This window comes from Eucalyptus grandis, chromosome 3 (assembly GCF_016545825.1).
Source record: "Eucalyptus grandis isolate ANBG69807.140 chromosome 3, ASM1654582v1, whole genome shotgun sequence".
Lineage (NCBI taxonomy): Eukaryota > Viridiplantae > Streptophyta > Magnoliopsida > Myrtales > Myrtaceae > Eucalyptus > Eucalyptus grandis.
Window position 1 is genome coordinate 71648019 of NC_052614.1, and position 18491 is coordinate 71666509.

At 38.0% G+C, this 18491-nt stretch overlaps 1 protein-coding gene and 1 pseudogene across 1 annotated transcript; one reads left to right on the forward strand and one right to left on the reverse strand.

Moving 5' to 3' along the window:
- Window positions 1-497: 497 nt before the first annotated feature.
- On the forward strand, window positions 498-3919 carry LOC104429128 (3-hydroxyisobutyryl-CoA hydrolase 1). Its single transcript, XM_039310011.1, is given in 12 exon segments — window positions 498-502; window positions 862-940; window positions 1074-1157; window positions 1386-1410; window positions 1413-1469; window positions 1611-1696; window positions 1841-1962; window positions 2067-2127; window positions 2233-2334; window positions 2509-2610; window positions 3017-3058; window positions 3607-3919. Coding segments are annotated over 12 exon segments (912 nt in total). The 3' UTR covers window positions 3754-3919.
- An 11364-nt stretch (window positions 3920-15283) lies between these two features.
- LOC104440429 lies at window positions 15284-16411 on the reverse strand (annotated as a pseudogene).
- Between the last annotated feature and the right edge of the window lie 2080 nt (window positions 16412-18491).

Sequence of the window (18491 nt, forward strand, 5' to 3'; positions counted from 1 at the left end):
TGAGGGAAAGGTTGGGAAGTCAATCACTTAAAGTTTGATAATTTCATATGATAGTCGGTAAACTTAAGGCCTTACATAGCTAAAAGTGGTAAAACATAAATGATTTTTTTTTTTTTTTTTAATATCGGAGATAAGAGAAGTTGGTAATTTGAATAATCAAATTAACCTTGATAACTTACTCAACTTTAAGAGTTGCTAATGCAAAACTAGTTGGTAACTTTATTGAAGGGTTTTTAATTTCTCTAATTGAGGTTGTTAATTTCTAAAAGGAATTGGTAATATTTAAAATGTTGGCAAGCAAAACCAAAAAAAAAAAATGAAAGGGGAAAAGTAAATTTTGTGAATATATTAAAAAAACCAGATAAATTAGGATAAGCAATAGAAATGAATTGATAACCCAAAACTAATTGGAAATTTGATAAAAAAAAATTATAAACTTCACCAAAATAAATATTGGTAATTTCTTATAATAGTTGTTGAATTTAAGGCGTTCGTAAATGAGGTAAATACAAATAGATAAAAGATAAGAGGATTTTTCTTTGCGAAAGATAAGAGAAGTAGATACTCTTTAAGATTAAAAAAAAAAAACAAATAAACATTGGTAACTAGCGAATAAGTGGCCAAAATTAGTTCGTAACTTAATCAGAAAAAAAGTAAAAATTTTGTTTCTATCAATTGTTCTTTGACACTTAGAAACCTTTTCGAAATTAACCATCACCGGAAAAAAAAAAATCAGTTCTAAGGGAATAGTAAATCATATATAGATATATAAATATATCTTCCACAAACGAAGAAATGTCATCAATATAAATCTTAATCTTATGATCCAAGTAATTTCTGGTATTAATTAAAACCCTTCAGGACATTGGAGCTACGGAGCAAGCTTTACAAGAAAGAGCTCACGTTGGATCACTTGATTGCTACCTATAAAAAGCCTTTGGTGAGACTTGGGCTCTTCTCTTCTTATCCAGTACTTGCATGTTTGATGAACCAAACAATGCAGCTTCTGAAATTAATTTACTAATACCTTCTAAATCAACTTGAACATCTTCTTCATGTGAATTTTTTTAAAGATATGCCTCATCGATGGAGTCGTAATGGGTGGTGGCGCTGGAATCTCCATGCATGGGAGCTTTAGAGTTGTGACAGAGAAGACGGTAAATAGTCACCAGATGAGCTTAGTTCATCGTACTTTTCCTTTTTTATCGGGAAAATGATTTATTAGCTAACTCAAAGAGTTTGAGTACAAAAGACACGAATCAGAACAAAGTAAGGCCGACAAGGCTACTGGTGGACTTGATAACCAATAAAAGGAAGAGACCCATTTCTAGGGGAGTTCATCGTAATTTGTCTTGTGGATAGTGTGACGATTTATGATATTGCAGGTATTGGCAATGCCTGAAGCCTCAATTGACTTTTCCCGGATGTGGGTGCTTCTTATTTCCTGTCCAAGCTTCCCGGTTACTTTGGTAATTTTCAACATCGTTTTCTTTTGGAAGGGAGTTAAAGGCATATTATCATGAGCAAAGAATTCATTTATTGTCCTTTGGAAGGAGGGAGTTAAAGAGGGAGAGAATGACATTGAATCAAACTTTTCATTCCTCGTGCAGGTGAATATTTAGGGCTAACAGGAGCACGAATAGATGGAGCAACAATGCTTGCATGTGGTCTTGCAACTCATTTTGTCTTTTCAAAGGTTACTAGTTAGCAGTAATTCTAAAACTTGTGCGCTTTTTAAATTCAAAAGTTAAAATGAAAAAATGTGAAATGGTAGATGTATTAATATTTAAATGAATATAATTTTGCTTTTCTTTATATGGGTAACTTGTATTATCAATAGGATCTTCCTCCGTTAGAACAAGCTCTCTCTTTAGTGGAGTCCTCAAATGCATCAGAAATTTTATCTGTCATCAGCAAATATACGCACAAATCCAATGTGAAAGAGGAAGAATTCCACAAAAGGTGACTCGTATTCAGTTCTGGCATTTCACTCTCTTCTTGTTGAATTTAAGCTCTTCATTAGAGCTAGTCAGAAAAATTCCAACAAGTCTTCATCGTGGGAATAGATTGAAGAGTATAAACAAATGTTTCTCAAGACAAACTGTGGAGGACATATTACATTCTCTTGTAAGTGCATGTTGTTGTGAATTTTTCCTTTTTCTTTCTTTTTTACTTTAGCTACAAAAGCGTTGATCGTGATAATTGCACAGCTGAGATAATAATATGGTGCAGGAAGAGAAGTTGTTAGACAACTTTACAGAGAAATGGATCGCGGATGCAGTGAAAAATATGAAGTCTGCTAGTCCAACTAGCCTAAAGATATTTCTGAGATCGGTAATACACAAAACTAACTCCTTGCGTACGGACGTACATGCATGTATATGTTTATTCCTACAGTTCTGTACATTATTGCGTGCCGGACATTGTCAATTATTTTTGTGTAACATTTCGAGGAACATGGCATATTCCATTCAACAACCAGAAGAATTTGCTGGTTTTGATGATTAGATAAGAGAAGGACGTGGTCAGACGATTGAACAATGTCTAGCTCGAGAGTACACCATCTTTTGCAACATCGTGCGAAGGAAGATCACCAATGACTTCTATGAGGTACTTCGAGCAAGGGTAGCGATAGGGTGTAATATAAACAGCTTTTTGTGGAATTCATTTACAAATTGATGCCACTAAATAGACATTTTAATATCTAGGACACATTCAAGTACCCCATCGGAGGTTTACTTTATCACATCACTTTTGTAAGCGACCTCTTAATAGCGAAGAAGTTATTGCTTAGACTGTAGACCCACATAGATCAATACTATCTCAACCATTGATTATCTAGATCCGACTATGAGGGCCACATAATCAATAGTGGAGATCAGCTTGGTTTAGATCATTTGTGGACCATAAAATACTTTTGTAATCAGATTATTCAACAAGCAGTTCTAACATTTTTCTTATATGTTCTTCTCTTCATTAATTTGGGCAATGCATTGCTAAATCCGTTTCGGTGCAGGGTTCAAGGGCAATTTTATTCGATAAAGACAATAAACCCAAGGTGCAAACACATATTCTGTGACCCTACTATTTGACTTGTCGAGATGGATCTTGAAACTTTATTTAGAAAGAGAAAAAATAATATCGATTTATTTGACATTTAATATGGTTATGACATCATGCTTTAGACATCTCTCTCTCTCTCTCTCTCTCTCTCTCTCTCTCTCTCTCTCTCTCTCTCTTTTAATGTCCAAACCTTTTGATTGGTACTTGGCTTTATCCGTCATTAGCTGTATATTGGCTAGACTAGGACGGTCTTAATCAATAACTTCTCTTAACGAATTAATGGGAGGGAAAGGATTTATATTGCAATAACAAACTATAGAGTCTCATGTATATTAGCCCAGTAAAAAGAAAACCATGGACTTAACACCCATGAGTTTAAGAGAGAATAATTGAAGACTCACATTGTTAAGTCATATACTACATATACATTGCTGGTCCAATTTCCAATAGCTCAACCTTATGGGATAAACGGTTTATCTAACATATTTGATGAATTAATACACGGGGCTGAGTTTGAGCCTGATTTTAGTTTGATGAACACAGTGGGAGCCGCCAAAGTTGGAGTTAGTCAGTGCAGAGACGGTGGATATGCTGTTCAAAGCATTGGAAGAGGATGATGACGATTGGCATTGTCTGCAGCTCCCTGCACGGTCCTCCAATTTGCTTGACCATGCAAGATCGAAGCTCTGAATGAACCTATATGTAGTATTTAATAAAGATGAATGCAACCGGACTATCTTGCATCTATCTTCAATACGTTTCTTTCTGAACTATCTCACTAGCAATTTCTCAAAAGACTTGTAAGTTGACTATTGCGGTGGTAATTTAAATAATATGTGCGTCATGGTGATAAAAATTTCATTCCAACAATACTAAGGTTTTTTTTTTCCCAGCAGCAGTATTTATGTCTTTCAGATTATAGAGGCTTGGTGATTGTTGTTGTAGAGATGCGACAGATGTAGGCCATCATTTTCCTTTGGCAACTCAGTCCGTTGAATGAAGGAAAACTATTTTTAAGAAATTATTTTCCAATTTTTCGGTGTTTAGATAACAAAAAACTAATTAATCTATAGAAAACATTTTTTATTGACTGAAAATAAGTTTAGATTGGGGAAAAACTACCTTCCGGGGATGTTGTCCTTTCCAACGGCATATTTTAAAGATGACCACAGGAAGCAATCTCGCTTAAACATTACACAAGTCGGATCAAACTCTGCTATGTATACGATTTTTCGTTTTAGCAATTTGTTGACAGCTAAATTTTGGGCAACCCGTTTAGTCATTTATTGCATTAAAAATTAGGGGGTAATTTTATCATTGAAAAAAATATTAGTTGCATAGCATACAGATTTAGGTGCATTGATTTTTGATTTGCATTTTTTACATTTATTGGACCAATGACGGATGGGTCGAATTAGTGGTTTTAAACTTTAATTTGATAAGTTGGGCTAAGCTCACGAAGCGATAAATTGGCCCAAGCCCCTCCCCCCCGCCCCTTTTATGATCGGAAATTATCTTGTGAAAATAGGAGTTTGAAATTTTCCGAGATATGATGGAATTTTTCGGATAGGACAAGTGTAAACAAATATTGTGTTCGGAAAAGTGAATATTGCGTTTGAAAAAGATCTTCGTGCATATCGATTTGGAAAAATTAAAAACCCTAATCGATTAAGCTAATGAAAAGGTAAAACACATAGGATTTTGGGGGCCACACAATTCCATACACGACCACCGTTGGGAGAGGACGCTGGTTCACGAGAAAAGAGAGGGTCAGCAACATTTAAAACCCACCAATGTAAATCTAGAGAGTGGAGAGGGAACGTGAGGGGAAGGAGGCTGGCTTTTCTCTGCAATGGCTCGTTGAAGCTTCCCGCAGCATCTCGGCGCAATCTTTAGCAAATCTCTGCCACATCAAACAAGCCTTCGAGCCAGCATTGGAGTTCCAGCAGTCATACGGGTTTCCCCGAGGATAGTCCAGCAACCTCCAGGTTCATGAAAGTTTGCAGAGGATACGTGAAAGAAAGCTTGTTAATTTCATTGAGTGGGGCCCGGCGAGTATTCAGGTTGCCCTATCAAGAAAGTCTCCATATGTTGAAACCGCCCATAGGGTCAGTGGTCTTATGTTAGCAAGCCACACCAGCATACGGCATCTCTTTAGCAAGTGTTTGAATTAGTACGAGAAGTTGAGAAAGAAGCAGGCCTTCCTTGACAATTACCGGAAATTCCCAATGTTTGCTGCGAAATTTCTTAGACGATTATACGGTATCCAACTCGGCTTTGCCTCGCATCGTCACGTGGAGATTCCTCGACGTTAACTCAGCCCACCTCACCATCGGCTACACCACCACCTTCGCCGAGCACCGTACCGCAAGCTAAGGCGACGAGCTACTGATCCAAATCGAACTCTATCACGATTCATGAGCCATCGTTCAAAGTCCAAAATAGGTAAAAATTTTGTCTATTTTAATTTCCAAAAATTTCGTCAATGCGGTGTCCGTAATCTCAAGTAAGATTATAAATTGGGAAATCTTTTTAATTTCATAACGTGCATACGGTTGATAGTTCGATTTTCGCACCCGAAATCTGACTCTTAATCGCACAGAAAATCGCCAATCCGATTTCATGCTTGAAATTCGATTATCGGTTTTATTTAAAATTGACCAATTTGATCCTATGTGCATGATATGATTTGTCAATTTATAGATATCCATCTTATCTTGTCTGATTTGTTGTCGTGGTGTTTGAGTCGATTTTATTTCCGTAAAAGAAAATCCCAAAAAAATTTGAGTTAGAATAGGTTCATTGCTTGTTTTAGGGTTATTTTGCATGTTTAGAATAGGAAATTTAGTTATTTCAAATTTTTGAAATAAAAATCCAAAAACATAAATTTAGGATGTTAGATTTTCCTTTCATTAATTTAAATGGCACGTTTAATTATTTGGCAATTTTAAATTTCGAATTTTATAAAAAAAAACACAAAAATCATCATGCACATGGCATATAGAATTAGGAAATTCTTTGTACATCATTGCATATTATGATAAAATTGAGTGTTTCATTTTAAGCTTAGATTTATTTTTTAGATAGATTGCATCTTAGGTTAGAGATTGCTAAGTTAAGATAATATATTAGTTTAAATTATGGTTTAGCATGATCTAATCCTTAATATAAGTTGGATAGAATTTTAATCTAGCTAGATAATTTTTGCATTTTTCTTAATTTCAAATTTCAGGGAAAATACCAAAAAGATTGCCTTTAGAATAAATCAATTTCATTCTTTAGTATAGACTGCATTTTATTTATGTCATATAGTTTGAGTCATATTGCCATGCCATATCATTACATGTTAGATTAATAGCATTGCATTGCATATTAGAGTAGATTATCGTTAATTAAACAAAAAAGAATTTGCGTGTTAATTAGAAATCATATCTAGGACTGTCGATGTGAATTCTGATCTAACATTGCAGATGCTTTTGTTGTCATGAGGTAAGTCCTGCAATTTATTCACTGCTTTATCTGGGTGTTAAATTGGTGGTTTGCGCACCCGCATGATTACCTCATATGTTAAGGAATAAATTAAAATCAATTCAAGCTACCTGCAAAATATTTTTTCAAAAATGAAAAAGAAAGGTAGTGAAAGGGCATTAGAGAAATCTAGCATAATCAAGTTCCCGAACTCACAAATTTCTAGTTTGTAAAAGTAAAGTAAATCTCCCGTTATTTACTTGGGTTTCTAATCGACCCACCAAAGATAGATTAATGGTGACTCTTGATTAAAAACATTTTGCATGTTAAGAACTTGAATCTAAGTCGCGAATTGGTATGAGCCTAGGAGAGCCCGAGCTAAGTTTAGGCTTAGTAGTTTATTAGCCAAATCTTAGGTGGTTCACCCAAAATTTTGGTCGCGACACAATTGTATGTGTAATTTCATTAGTAAGTCAATTTCATTTCCTTTGTGTAAAAAATATTTTACACCAATGGTGTTCCTCGTATTTATCCTTGTTTAGATTCCTATAAAGTTCGAAAGAAATAGTTTCAAAAAATAGAGAGCAAATTTCTTTTTCCATAAAGTTGAAACAAAATCCTTTCTAGCATCAACATCGTCACGCCCCGATCCTCGAGCGCATGCCCATCCCTTGATGGTGGATAAAAAAATTTGGGACGAGTTGCCAACCCTTTCTTTTTTATTGCATATGCGAAAGTGAAAACAAATCCCCCGACAGTAACCATCTCGGGATAGAAAAACAAGACAATAGATTCACAAACAAAACATGCTTTTATAAATCAATTAAGTCAAGTACAAAAGTCAACAACCAATAGACTTCAAAAGACCAGCTCTCAAAGAAACTGTCTTATTTGACCCATACCTCAGATCTCCTTAGCTCAGCTCCAGGTCCCCTACTCTACAATCCTGAAAAGTTAAAGTCCACGATAGGGTGAGATATAAATCTCGGCGAGTTCACGTCCTAAACCCCAATTAGGAGGGTAATATGCCTAGAGGTATCCTAACCATATAATCATACAACCACAGAGACTTCCCTCATCTTAGATCCTCCCTACACGTTAGTATAATTTATATAACACAGAAGTGCAGTGATAACACTTTATCAAATGGAGTGTCTCAAATCACATTTCCATCAATCACCACATCTCAGTTGATCATATGTTCCAATTGATCACTATTACATAGGCACGACCTATCATGCATTTCAATTGATAATAGTCACATAGGTACGATCTAACCTTCACATAGCGGATCAAACCATTACATAGCGAGTTTATCCGTCACACAACGGATCTACCCAGCACACAGCAGACTTAATTGTCACATAGCGGGTTTATCCGTCACACAGTGGGTTTATATGTCATATAGCAGATCTAACTGACACGCAATGGATCTATCCGTCACACAGCGGATCTATCCGCCGCATAGCTAGGCGTCGTCTCGCCCCATTGAGCACAATAACGTCTACCTCAAGACGGCTTTCCATATAAAAGCATTGTTCACTTGACACAAAGCGGGAGATGAATTCTCTTAACCAACACATGATCATCCAATTTTAGAATAAGTAACCCAATTTCCAATCAATACTCAATTTGCACAAATTGCCAATCAATTGCAGAAATTAACCACACCATTGCAATCAACACGAAATTCCGGTCATCGGCTATCCCGGTCTAATTTCTAGAAAATATTAAATAATTAAATAAATTACAAAATAATTAAATAAATGCAATTAAGTAAATAGATAAATTGTGATTAATTAAATTGAACTACTTAATTAACCTAACCATGCAGGCACCTGAACAATTAGGTCAACTTTAGCCTCCTTCATATAGAACTCCAAAACCCCATTTTAAAAATAAACTTGGCACCTATTTTTTCTTTTTTCAAACCCTCCAAAATAAATTCATACGGGGTCTCGTATTTGAAATTAACCCACCAAACTTTGCACACACCTCATACAAAACCCCATCATTTTATTGAGCACATAAAACTTGGCATTCAAACCCGACACCATATTTCTTTTCTAATTTATTTTCCAACCACCCTCTTTTGAGAACAAACCTTAGTAACCCCTTTTTTTTTTTTTTTGTTCTAAATGTTTAGAAATAAATTCATAAGTGCTCACGTACTTAAAGTTAATCCGTCAAAATTTGCACGCACCTAGTTTAGAACCTCATTTTTTTATGGACAAATAAGTTTTGGTGTCCGGACCCGACACCTCATTTATTTTTTATTTAATAGTCCAATGGGTCACTTTTTGCAATAGTAATAAATCACCAACAAAGAGCAATCCACCATATGACCTCACACATAAGTTCTCAATATGCCACAAGTCCACCACATCACTAAAAACACCTTATTTAGCAAGCACAATATCAAGAACAATCACCAAACCATAACCGATTCTAATTGGTAGAAATCGGGCCACTCGCGCGTCTCCAAGTTTAAATCAAGAAACCTACCCGAACAAGCTTAGAAAATTCTCAAATTTGAATATATTGTAAAGAACACCTAAATGAACATTTTTCATGCAGACATATTAACCTATATCCTTCTAGATTCGTCCAAGTAAATCACTCAATCTAGTACCAAAAATTGGATCCGTTTCCAGAAAGTCTATTTTCCGAAATCAGTTTGGTTCAAGGTCCAAAAAATTATCCGTTTTATCTGAAATTTGAGTATGTTAAATTAGAAGATGTAAAAAAAAATTTTTGTGAAGAAACTATTTTGAAATTTAGACCCTAAGAGTTGATAAAAACCCCTAGAATCCCGAAATGTCACAAATTTCAACACAGTCTGAGACTCTGTTTGCAAATGACAGAGCTGATATCTCATTCTTTTAAATCCCTAAAAATCTTGAGAAAAATATATGTCATAGCTGAAGATGTCTAAAACCTTTCTCAAGAAGGAATAAACCTCAAATTCGCAACTCATTTCGATTTACAAAAATGGTAAATGACAAGGGTCCAAAAATCCGAATTGCAGAAAGTCCACTGATTTGGACTAATCCATCTTAAATGTGTTAATCTCACTAATTAGATTAACACTAATCAATTCTAAGACTAATCTAACCATTCTAGATTATCACAAATCCATTCTTAAGCTAATTTAACCAACCCTTAAACATAATTAACCTCATAAGCAAGGTTTAGTGAGTAAACTCATCGATTTAGTGGTCCGGTGAGTCCACGGCGACGGCGGCACGAAGGCGACTAAGGCCCCTGTCTTCGGCGGCTCCAAAGGAGGCCCAGATGAGGTTGAAAACAGCCAACAAGCTTGCTTCTTGAGCTGGGAAACCAATTCTGAGCTAAGCTGGATCGAGGGGTTGAGCTAGGCGAACCAGTTACTGGTCATTGGCATTGGCTGGGCGTGGGGCTACTCTACTGCTAGAGTTGGAACGCTGAACGGTGGCTTGCGGGTTGAGCGGCACGAGGAGCTGGTCGCGGTTGCTAGCCTTGCTACCCTTATTGGATTGGCTGCTGGAATTGCTGGCTTGCAGCAACAAAACAAAAGGAAAGGGCCTGGTGAAGGAGAGGGACGTGAGGTGAGAGTTTGCTGGGTTGAAGTGTTGCTGGTGTGACTGAAATTGGAGGCTATGGCAGCCGAGTGTGAAGCTTTGGTGGATGCTGGCATTATATGGTGGGGTGAGGGCTGGTGACGTGAAGGGGTGAAGAAACGTGAGATGGAGAGAGTGGAGGGGAAGAAAGATGAACACGTGAAAGGGAAATGGAGTGGGTAGAAGATGAAAAGAAAGGAGGGGCTATTCTATCGAGTGCGCCGGGGGGGGGGGCTGAATGTGAAAATAGAGAGGGAGAGAGAGAGAGACCCATTTAGTCAAGGGAAAATATCCTATGTCATGATTAAAATGCCACAAAAGTCTTCTTATGCTCATCTTCTTGTCCTCAATTACTTTCTTGAGCCTAATATCCCAAATGTCGCGACCTAAATTTTCAGATGTATCATCTAAAATTAGGTTAATAAACTACTAAGTTTAACTTAACTTGGGTTTTCCCAAGCTCATACTAATTCACAACTTATGTTCAAATATCTAGCATGCAAAAAAGAGTCGTCATTAATCAATTTACAGTAAGTCGATTAAACACTAAGTAAAATAATGGGAGAATTATTTCACTTCTACGAACCAGAGATTTTAGGTACAGGGACTTGATTACGTTAGATTTGTCTAACGCCCTTTCGGTACATTTTTCTTTTATTTTGAAAAATGCTTGGCAAGCAACTTGAATTGATTTTGATTTATCTTCCTAACATGTGAGGTTATCATGTAGTGTACAAACCACCAATTTAACACTTAAAAATACAAATAAAAAAATGCAAAACTTACCTCATAGTAACGAAAGCATCTACGAATTCACAATCTAGAAAAATTTCTAATTAACACGCAATCACTCAATTTTTCACATCAACTATATTGAATGAGAATATAAAATGCAATGCTTCTAATTTAATATAAAATGATATGGCATGGCAATAGGTCATAAACTATATGAATGAGTAAAAAAATTTTGTGATTTCTTAATGAACATGCAACAATTAAAGATGCAATCTGAATTAATCAAAATGACCTAATCTTAATGACATGTAATTTCTAATTAAATAAACCTAGCAACAATTACTAAATGGCATGCATTTCATGAACCTAATTCCTTATGACGTGCACATGATTTTTTATTTTTTTAATAAGAACATGTAATTTATCTAGGAGAAATTATTTAAACCTATAATTAATAAACACACAATGACGTGTGAAGAATGCCCTAATTCTACATGATATATGCATGATGATTTTTTTTGTTTGTTTTTTCTAAAATTCGAAATTTAAAATTGCCAATTAATGAAATATGCAATCTAAGTTTAAAATAAAACTAGCATCCTAAATTGATTTTTTTGAATTTTTTATTTTTTCAAAATTCGGAATAAAATCCCTATTCTAAATATGCAAGATAACAAAAAATATTATAAAACAAACTTAATCTTAATTTCAGCATTTTTTTATTTTTTATTTTACGAAAAAATAAAATTAATTCAATCAACACCACGGCAAACCAAACAAGATAGATTAATATCCATAAATTGGTGAACTATGGGTTGGCCAATTTTAAAATTAAATCACGAATCGAATCTTGGACGTGAGATTGGATTGTCGATTTTTACAAGAAATTGTGAGTTGAATTTCGAGCGCAAAATCGGAGTGTCAATCCTAATTTAAGGAACTAATTCATGTCGTAATCCCAATCATACATTATTACACTAAAAAAAAAATACTATAAAAGACATAAAGATAATAATAAAAACATAATAAATAAATAAAACTACCTAATGTTTTTTTTTTCCTTTTTTATCTTTTGCTTTCCAACCAAGGGCAGTGCTCGTGGTGGCTGGTCACCGTCAGTCCGGCGAGGGCGTCGCGGTCGGAGCTCCGGCGAAGGTCCGGCGAGGGGCAGGAGCGCGCGGCAAGGAGCAGCAGCAGATCGGCGTTCGGGTGTTTCGGGTCTGCTGGCGTCAGTCACTGGCAGAAACGAACAGGGCAGAGGGCAACGCGGGGTCGTCGGATCGCTGGGTCTGTGGCGTCGGGTCGCTGATCGGAGGTCGCGGTGGTCGGATCTAGCTGCAGGAGCGGAGCAAAGCGAGCACGGTGGTGCGGCGCGGTGCAGGGATGCGGGCTCGCAGGCGAGAGTTCCGGCGAGATGGGACAGCGACGACTTCGTGGGTCCGGGGCAGATCTCTGCTCGGAGCAGGGCGTCGGAGCAGCAGAGGCGGTGGCGCTGCAGGTCGCAACAAAACCGGCGGCTCCGGCACGGGCTGCAGCGGCTTCGTGGCTCAGGTGAAGAGGCAGGCGCTCGAGCTGCTGCAGGGGCGGCAGAGACCGACGAAGGCTCGAGCCCGGCTTTGGCGGTTGGCAACGACAGCAAACGGGGGCGTCGCGGGTCTCTGCAGGGGCACGGAGGTGGAGGTGGCAACGCTCGGACGGAGGACTCGGCAGCAGGCTTTGGCGTCGACGACGGCGAGAGCAAGGGGTCCCGATCTGGCGCGGCGGAAGAGGCTCGGTCGGTCGCTCGGTTGCTGCGGGGCGTGAGCTGGAGGCGCACGGTGGTGTGGTTGTCGAAGAGCAGATTGCGGGCGGAATTGGGTGGCGGAAGGGCGATGCGGCGTCCGGCGGGGCAGCTACCGGTGCTGGGCTTGCGAAAAACAGGCGGGCGGCGAATGTGGCTTCCGGCGGGCAGAAGGTGAAGCACGGCAGGCGGTAGACGAGCCCACCGGGGAAGAAGAACAGTGCTCTTCTTCCCCTTTTTTTGAAATTCTCTCTCTCCTCCTGTCTCCTGACGTCTCTTCACCGTTCCTCCCCTCTGCTGGACGTCCCCTCTCCCTTTCCTCTCTTTTTCACTTTTGTTTTTTCTTCTTTGGTCGACCAAAAGAAACCCTAGAAAAGCCCCCCTTGTCCGTACCCGAATAACTTCTTTTATAGGGGAAAAAATTAGACATTTGTTGCATATTTTATTTCCAATTTTACTTGTGCATAATCCTCTAAATATATCGTTGCACCTCGCGCGATATTCTCTTTTCTATTTTCCGAATATTCCGTCCAAAAAATTTCTTTTTTGCTCAAAATTCGTCCCCCAGTGTCTATTACCTAAATATATGAAAATCCCAACGGAATATGTAAAAAATTTAGCGATCACCGTCAGTCCAATAAAACAAAAATAAGATAAATGTTCCTAAACTATATGCCGTGCAATTTTTTTGTTATTATTCTTTTGGGTAAAAATTAACCCATTTTTTATGCAAAATTTAGGTGTTAATACCAAAATTAAGGATTTTTGGGCAGCAAAATAGCCCACACCTCCTCCCATCCAAATTTCACATTTATTTTCCTTTTGTCCGAAATTCGATTTTTCCGCAAAATCCCGGACTCGACAGAATTTTTTCGAAAGATGAGATGACGTCCTATAAATGAATCATGACACGCTCGAATGTCCGAATCCCAAAACTGAATTCAACTTCGTGGTTAAAATTGACCGGATGCAATTTTAGTCAAATCCTACCTACCGGGTAGCTTATAGGGATTTTACCGCAGTTATATCCCTTAATGGCTTCATCCAATAGATTGGTTAACTCGTAAGTGATCAGTTCATAGAAAAATGATCATAGGCGCGCCGATGAAAAGCCCATTTCGTTTTATTGGGACGAGTCAAAAATTTAGGATGTCACAAACATCTTGTTATTATTATTCGGGAAAATTCCAAATAATAGCACAAAGTGCAATCATTTTTCTCAAATAAGATTGTGAAGTGGATATTATTTTAAATAAAGGCCTGAAGTGCCTTCATTTTTTTTTTTTTTTTTTTTCAAATAAGAGCATGAAGTGGTTATGTTAATTTTAAAAATCGCTTGACTTTCTAGTTGGTCAAGGGCATTTTTCTCCTTGACCTTTATTGAGTTTTTTCTTTCTTTTTTTTTTCTTTTTTCGGATTATCCTTTTCATCTTCGTCGATGGTCGGCTACTGGCCATTGGGAATGCCCAGAGAGGGCTGGGCGAGGGATGCCTTTGTCTAATCTGGTGAGAGCCACCCTCGCCGACCATAAATGAGGCGGCCCTTGCCTTGGGTGAGGTTGCCCTTGCCGACCATGGTCGAGGGCTCGTAGGGGCAGGACCTTGCCCAGCAGTTGGTAAGTGTCTAGTAACCCTCACTAGCGCTTGCCGAAAAGAAAAGAAAAAGGAAAGAGAAAAAAAGGAAATTAAAATAATTTAAATTACAATTTTCTTTTGACGAAAATGCCTAAATTACTTGGAATATTTAGCCAGCTGACGACTAGCTAGGTCAAGCTCTTATTTGAAATTATCATAGCTACTTTAAGTCTTTATTTGATATTGATATGGCCACTTTAAATCCTTATTTGATACAAGATCTAGTTTATGCTTTTATTTGAGAAAATAAGAGCACTTTAGGCCCTTATTTGAAATTTACCCTTATTATTCTTAAGTCTTCATTATTCAAAGATCAAATCTTAATCGATGAAAAACCCAATATAAATAAAATCAAGAAATAACAAATGAAGTCATATAGATATATCATTCCTCAATCTTTCATAACATCAAATAATATATCGCAATCCAAAACCATATTGGTTTTCGTTTTTTACACAATTCAGAGATAAGCATACCTATTAAATCCCTTAGATATTAATGCCCATAGACTATTCCATACACTTGAAAATTTTAAAAAACTTCTATCCCTTGGGTATATTGGGAGATAATTTATAATCTTTAGAAGCTACATTATGAGGACAAAGGGTCATCACTTTAACGATATTAAGTTACCAATATCAAAATTCCTGTGGCTTAACTAATCATATGATTTCAAATTTGTCATGCGTACTTGAAAGTAAACTATGGCATTTCTCTAGGGCCAATATTAAAAATCAAGTTAAGAAGTGACCTGACTTTAGAATATGTTTAATACTCGGGGTTAAGTTTAGAGTATCCTCTATAAATTGACCTAAACCCAAAAAATAGTGCAACTTCCAGTGTAGGTGTCATCTCAACTTCTAGATGGGAGCTCTTCTGAAGATTGGAACCTTTCGATTCCTTTCAATTTCGACATGAAAATTACAAGACCGTTTATTCGACAAAAGGTACAAAGTGGAAGGACATGAAGGGTACAAAATTAGGGCTTGAAAGGGTGTGTTTCCTTAGGCACGAGCAAGCAAGCCAAAGGCGGGATTGATGGTGGTGAAGCCTCCATCCACTGCCAGATTGTGGCCACTTATGTACTTGGATTCATCACTCCCCAGAAACACGGCAGCCTCCCCTCCATCTTCTCTCTAAAGACTCACCCCATCCAAGTTAGAGTACACCCCGATTCTTTCATTTCGGACGACGTTGAAATACTCCCTTGACAATGGTGATAGAATGAAATAGGGCGAGAGACAGTTCACGTGAATTCCATATCGCCCGAGCTCCGCAGCCACGTTCCTTGTGAGCCCCACGACACCGTGCTTGGAGCTGGTGTATGCATGGGGTGCAACCCCACCCACACTGGAGCTGACGCTTCCAACATTGATGATGCTTCCTCTTCGTGACGGGATCATGGCTCGAGCCGCATGCTTGGTTCCTAGGAAAACACCCGTCAGGTTCACGCTTACTACTCTCTCAAAGTCGGCCTTGTCATTGTCCAATATTTTGGCTTTGAGTGGTTCCATGGTTGCAGCATTGTTCACCATTATGTCCAGCTTTCCATGCATGCCAATGGCAGTGTTAATGGCTTTTTCCACGTCGGATACGCTTGATATATCACAATATACAAAGGATGCAGTCTCTGGCCCTAGATTCTTGCACACCGACTTGCCCAAGTCGTCGCGAATGTCAGCTATAATGACTCAAGCCCCATGCTTCGAGAAGAGCCTCGCAGTAGATTCTCCTATGCCACCCGCCCCACCACTGATCACTGCCACCTTTCCCTCTAGTCTGAAAAGAAAAATGATCATCTTAAACTTCATCTATGCATTGATATGTGAATGTCTAAGTTGTGCAAGCAAAACTCCATATCGTTTTTCTTTTGGAAGATCGATCAAGAACAACGTCATGATTACAAAAAAACTGAGCTAAGAAGTTTCACTTAATGGGGCAAGCTAGCCTTATCAAACTACCGTCTTGCAGTTTCCATGACATTGAATCGTGCTTAGTAAGGAACAACGCATGTGAGGGTTCGTGGCGGAAAAGTTGTATGCTTTGCTTGAACCTTTTAACATGAAAAGCAATTTAGTCCTAAAAAGCGGATACCTTCTTGCGGCTCGGGAGAGAAGTGCTCCTGTTGCCATCGTTTGCTCCGATAATAAATTTTTGTGGTCTGAGGAGTGTGTGGGTATGCAGGCTTTGATCACTTGGTCCCAGGAATTTCTTTTGAATGAACAAATCAAGACTGCTACAAGACCACCAGCTCACTCTTACTCATTTCCATTTTCTTTCCTCTATCCTTTGCATACATTGTGGAGCTCTCTCTCGCTCCTCCTCAGGAGCTTTTTTATAGAGAGCATTCTGATAGATAATCGTCATGTCACGAAAATCTCATTTTTCTTATGACCACCTCATTTTTCTTATTATTTTGTCCTTTTTCCCACGCACAAGTATCCTGTTTGCCCAACTTTTTGACTGGACTTGCCTTTACTCAAATCCATCCTTCTCTTCTTGATGCATTTAATTCCTCTGTCTCCTTCTTTTGATGGATATAGAACCACAAATTGTGTGGATGAAAGCTTACCCAATCAGCAAAGATCGGGAGTTAGATATTGCCGACATCATTTTTAGGACCGACACTAAATAAATATTGTTCGACTTTTAATCCTTATATTTGTGTGTTCTAAAGTGCATCGTTGAATTAATCATCGTTGGAGGTAGCTGGCAACTCCAAAGATTGATGGCCTTTCGATCAAGACATGCTGGCAGCTATATCTATCCTTGCTTACGAGGACGACTACCAAGAATTTGAAGAGCAGAAAATGAAGCAACTTAGCAGTTTGCCACATGTTTGCCTGGCTTGAAGGCGAAAAAATTATTTTCCATTTTCTCTTCTATCTTAAAAGTTATTGTGTAATTCCTTTTTGAATTGTTATTTTATTACGGAAAGAAGGGTAGAATTTCCCATAGAAAAAACAGGCCAAGAGGAATGAATATTATGAGATTATATGATTTCAACGAGTGAGACCTATGTCCACGTAGAAGGAAGTGGCCATGAAAACACTGCAGAAATCAACTTAGAATTTGTAAGTGTTGTTCAATTCCAATCTCCAGTTTTACCCAAGTTGACTTAGTGTATCTCTCACAATGTTCAAAGAGCTCACAAAGAACATGCAATTTATATTAAATTACACGTTATTTGTCTATTTTATTATTTGATCGCTTACTTTTGCAACAGTCTTTTTAGCCCATTTTGGTAGAAGATCGCTGACGTGGACGTCAGCTATCCTACATGGTATGGCTGGCGGTAAAGTGGATAATTTTTGTAATTCCTTTTAAAAGTTTTTCGATTTTTTTTTCCTTTTTCCTGGTTTTTCTTTCTTTTCTTTACCTTTTATTTTTTCCTCTGTTGCATTTCTAGCCAGCGGGGCCTTTGCAATGCCCTAGCCGACTATGGGCGAGAGCCTCTGCACCCTCCCTAGTCACCAGCCATAGGGAAGGTCCTGTTTTTCACATGGATATTGTTTAGGCAATGTGATACATTGGTCCCTAATTGATTGCCCAATTCCAGCTAAATCAGGGGATCCATCTTTTGCTCCCGATGGTTGCACCATTCTATGTTGAAGGTATCGCATGTGATCTCATGACATGACCTAATAAATAGTTTGAGGACGGAATCATCTCTATCTCATTAAGGAATTACAAATAAATCTTATCATGAGATTTAATTTGCACCAACATTTGAATTGTTAGCGTGGTTCCACAAGGAATGTCCTTTGTCAAGCACTCATGAAAACGAGGCTTCTCTACATTCACATCGACGACGGCAACACACCCAAGGTTCCCACAACCATGTATTTATATATTATTATTGGAGAAGGAATCCAACTATAGGTTTGGCCTATACGTGAAAAGGAATTCAACATGAAGAAAAGAAATCCTCGCATAGTATTTGTTGCAACCTTCCCAAAGGTGAATTACCAAATAAAAAGCTAATGAATTGTTGAGTCCAAAGATTTAACACAGACTCTCCCAAGTCCTACCAATCGTAACTTGGTACTCAAATTAATCAATTTAAGCATGCAATTTATATCAATTGGGAGTCTCAACTATTAATTTGGGTTGATTAGAAACCCAAGTAAAGTACGCAAGAATACTTACTTCTACGAGCTAGAGATTAAATAGGTTTGGGGACTTGATTATGCTATATTAATCCAATGTACT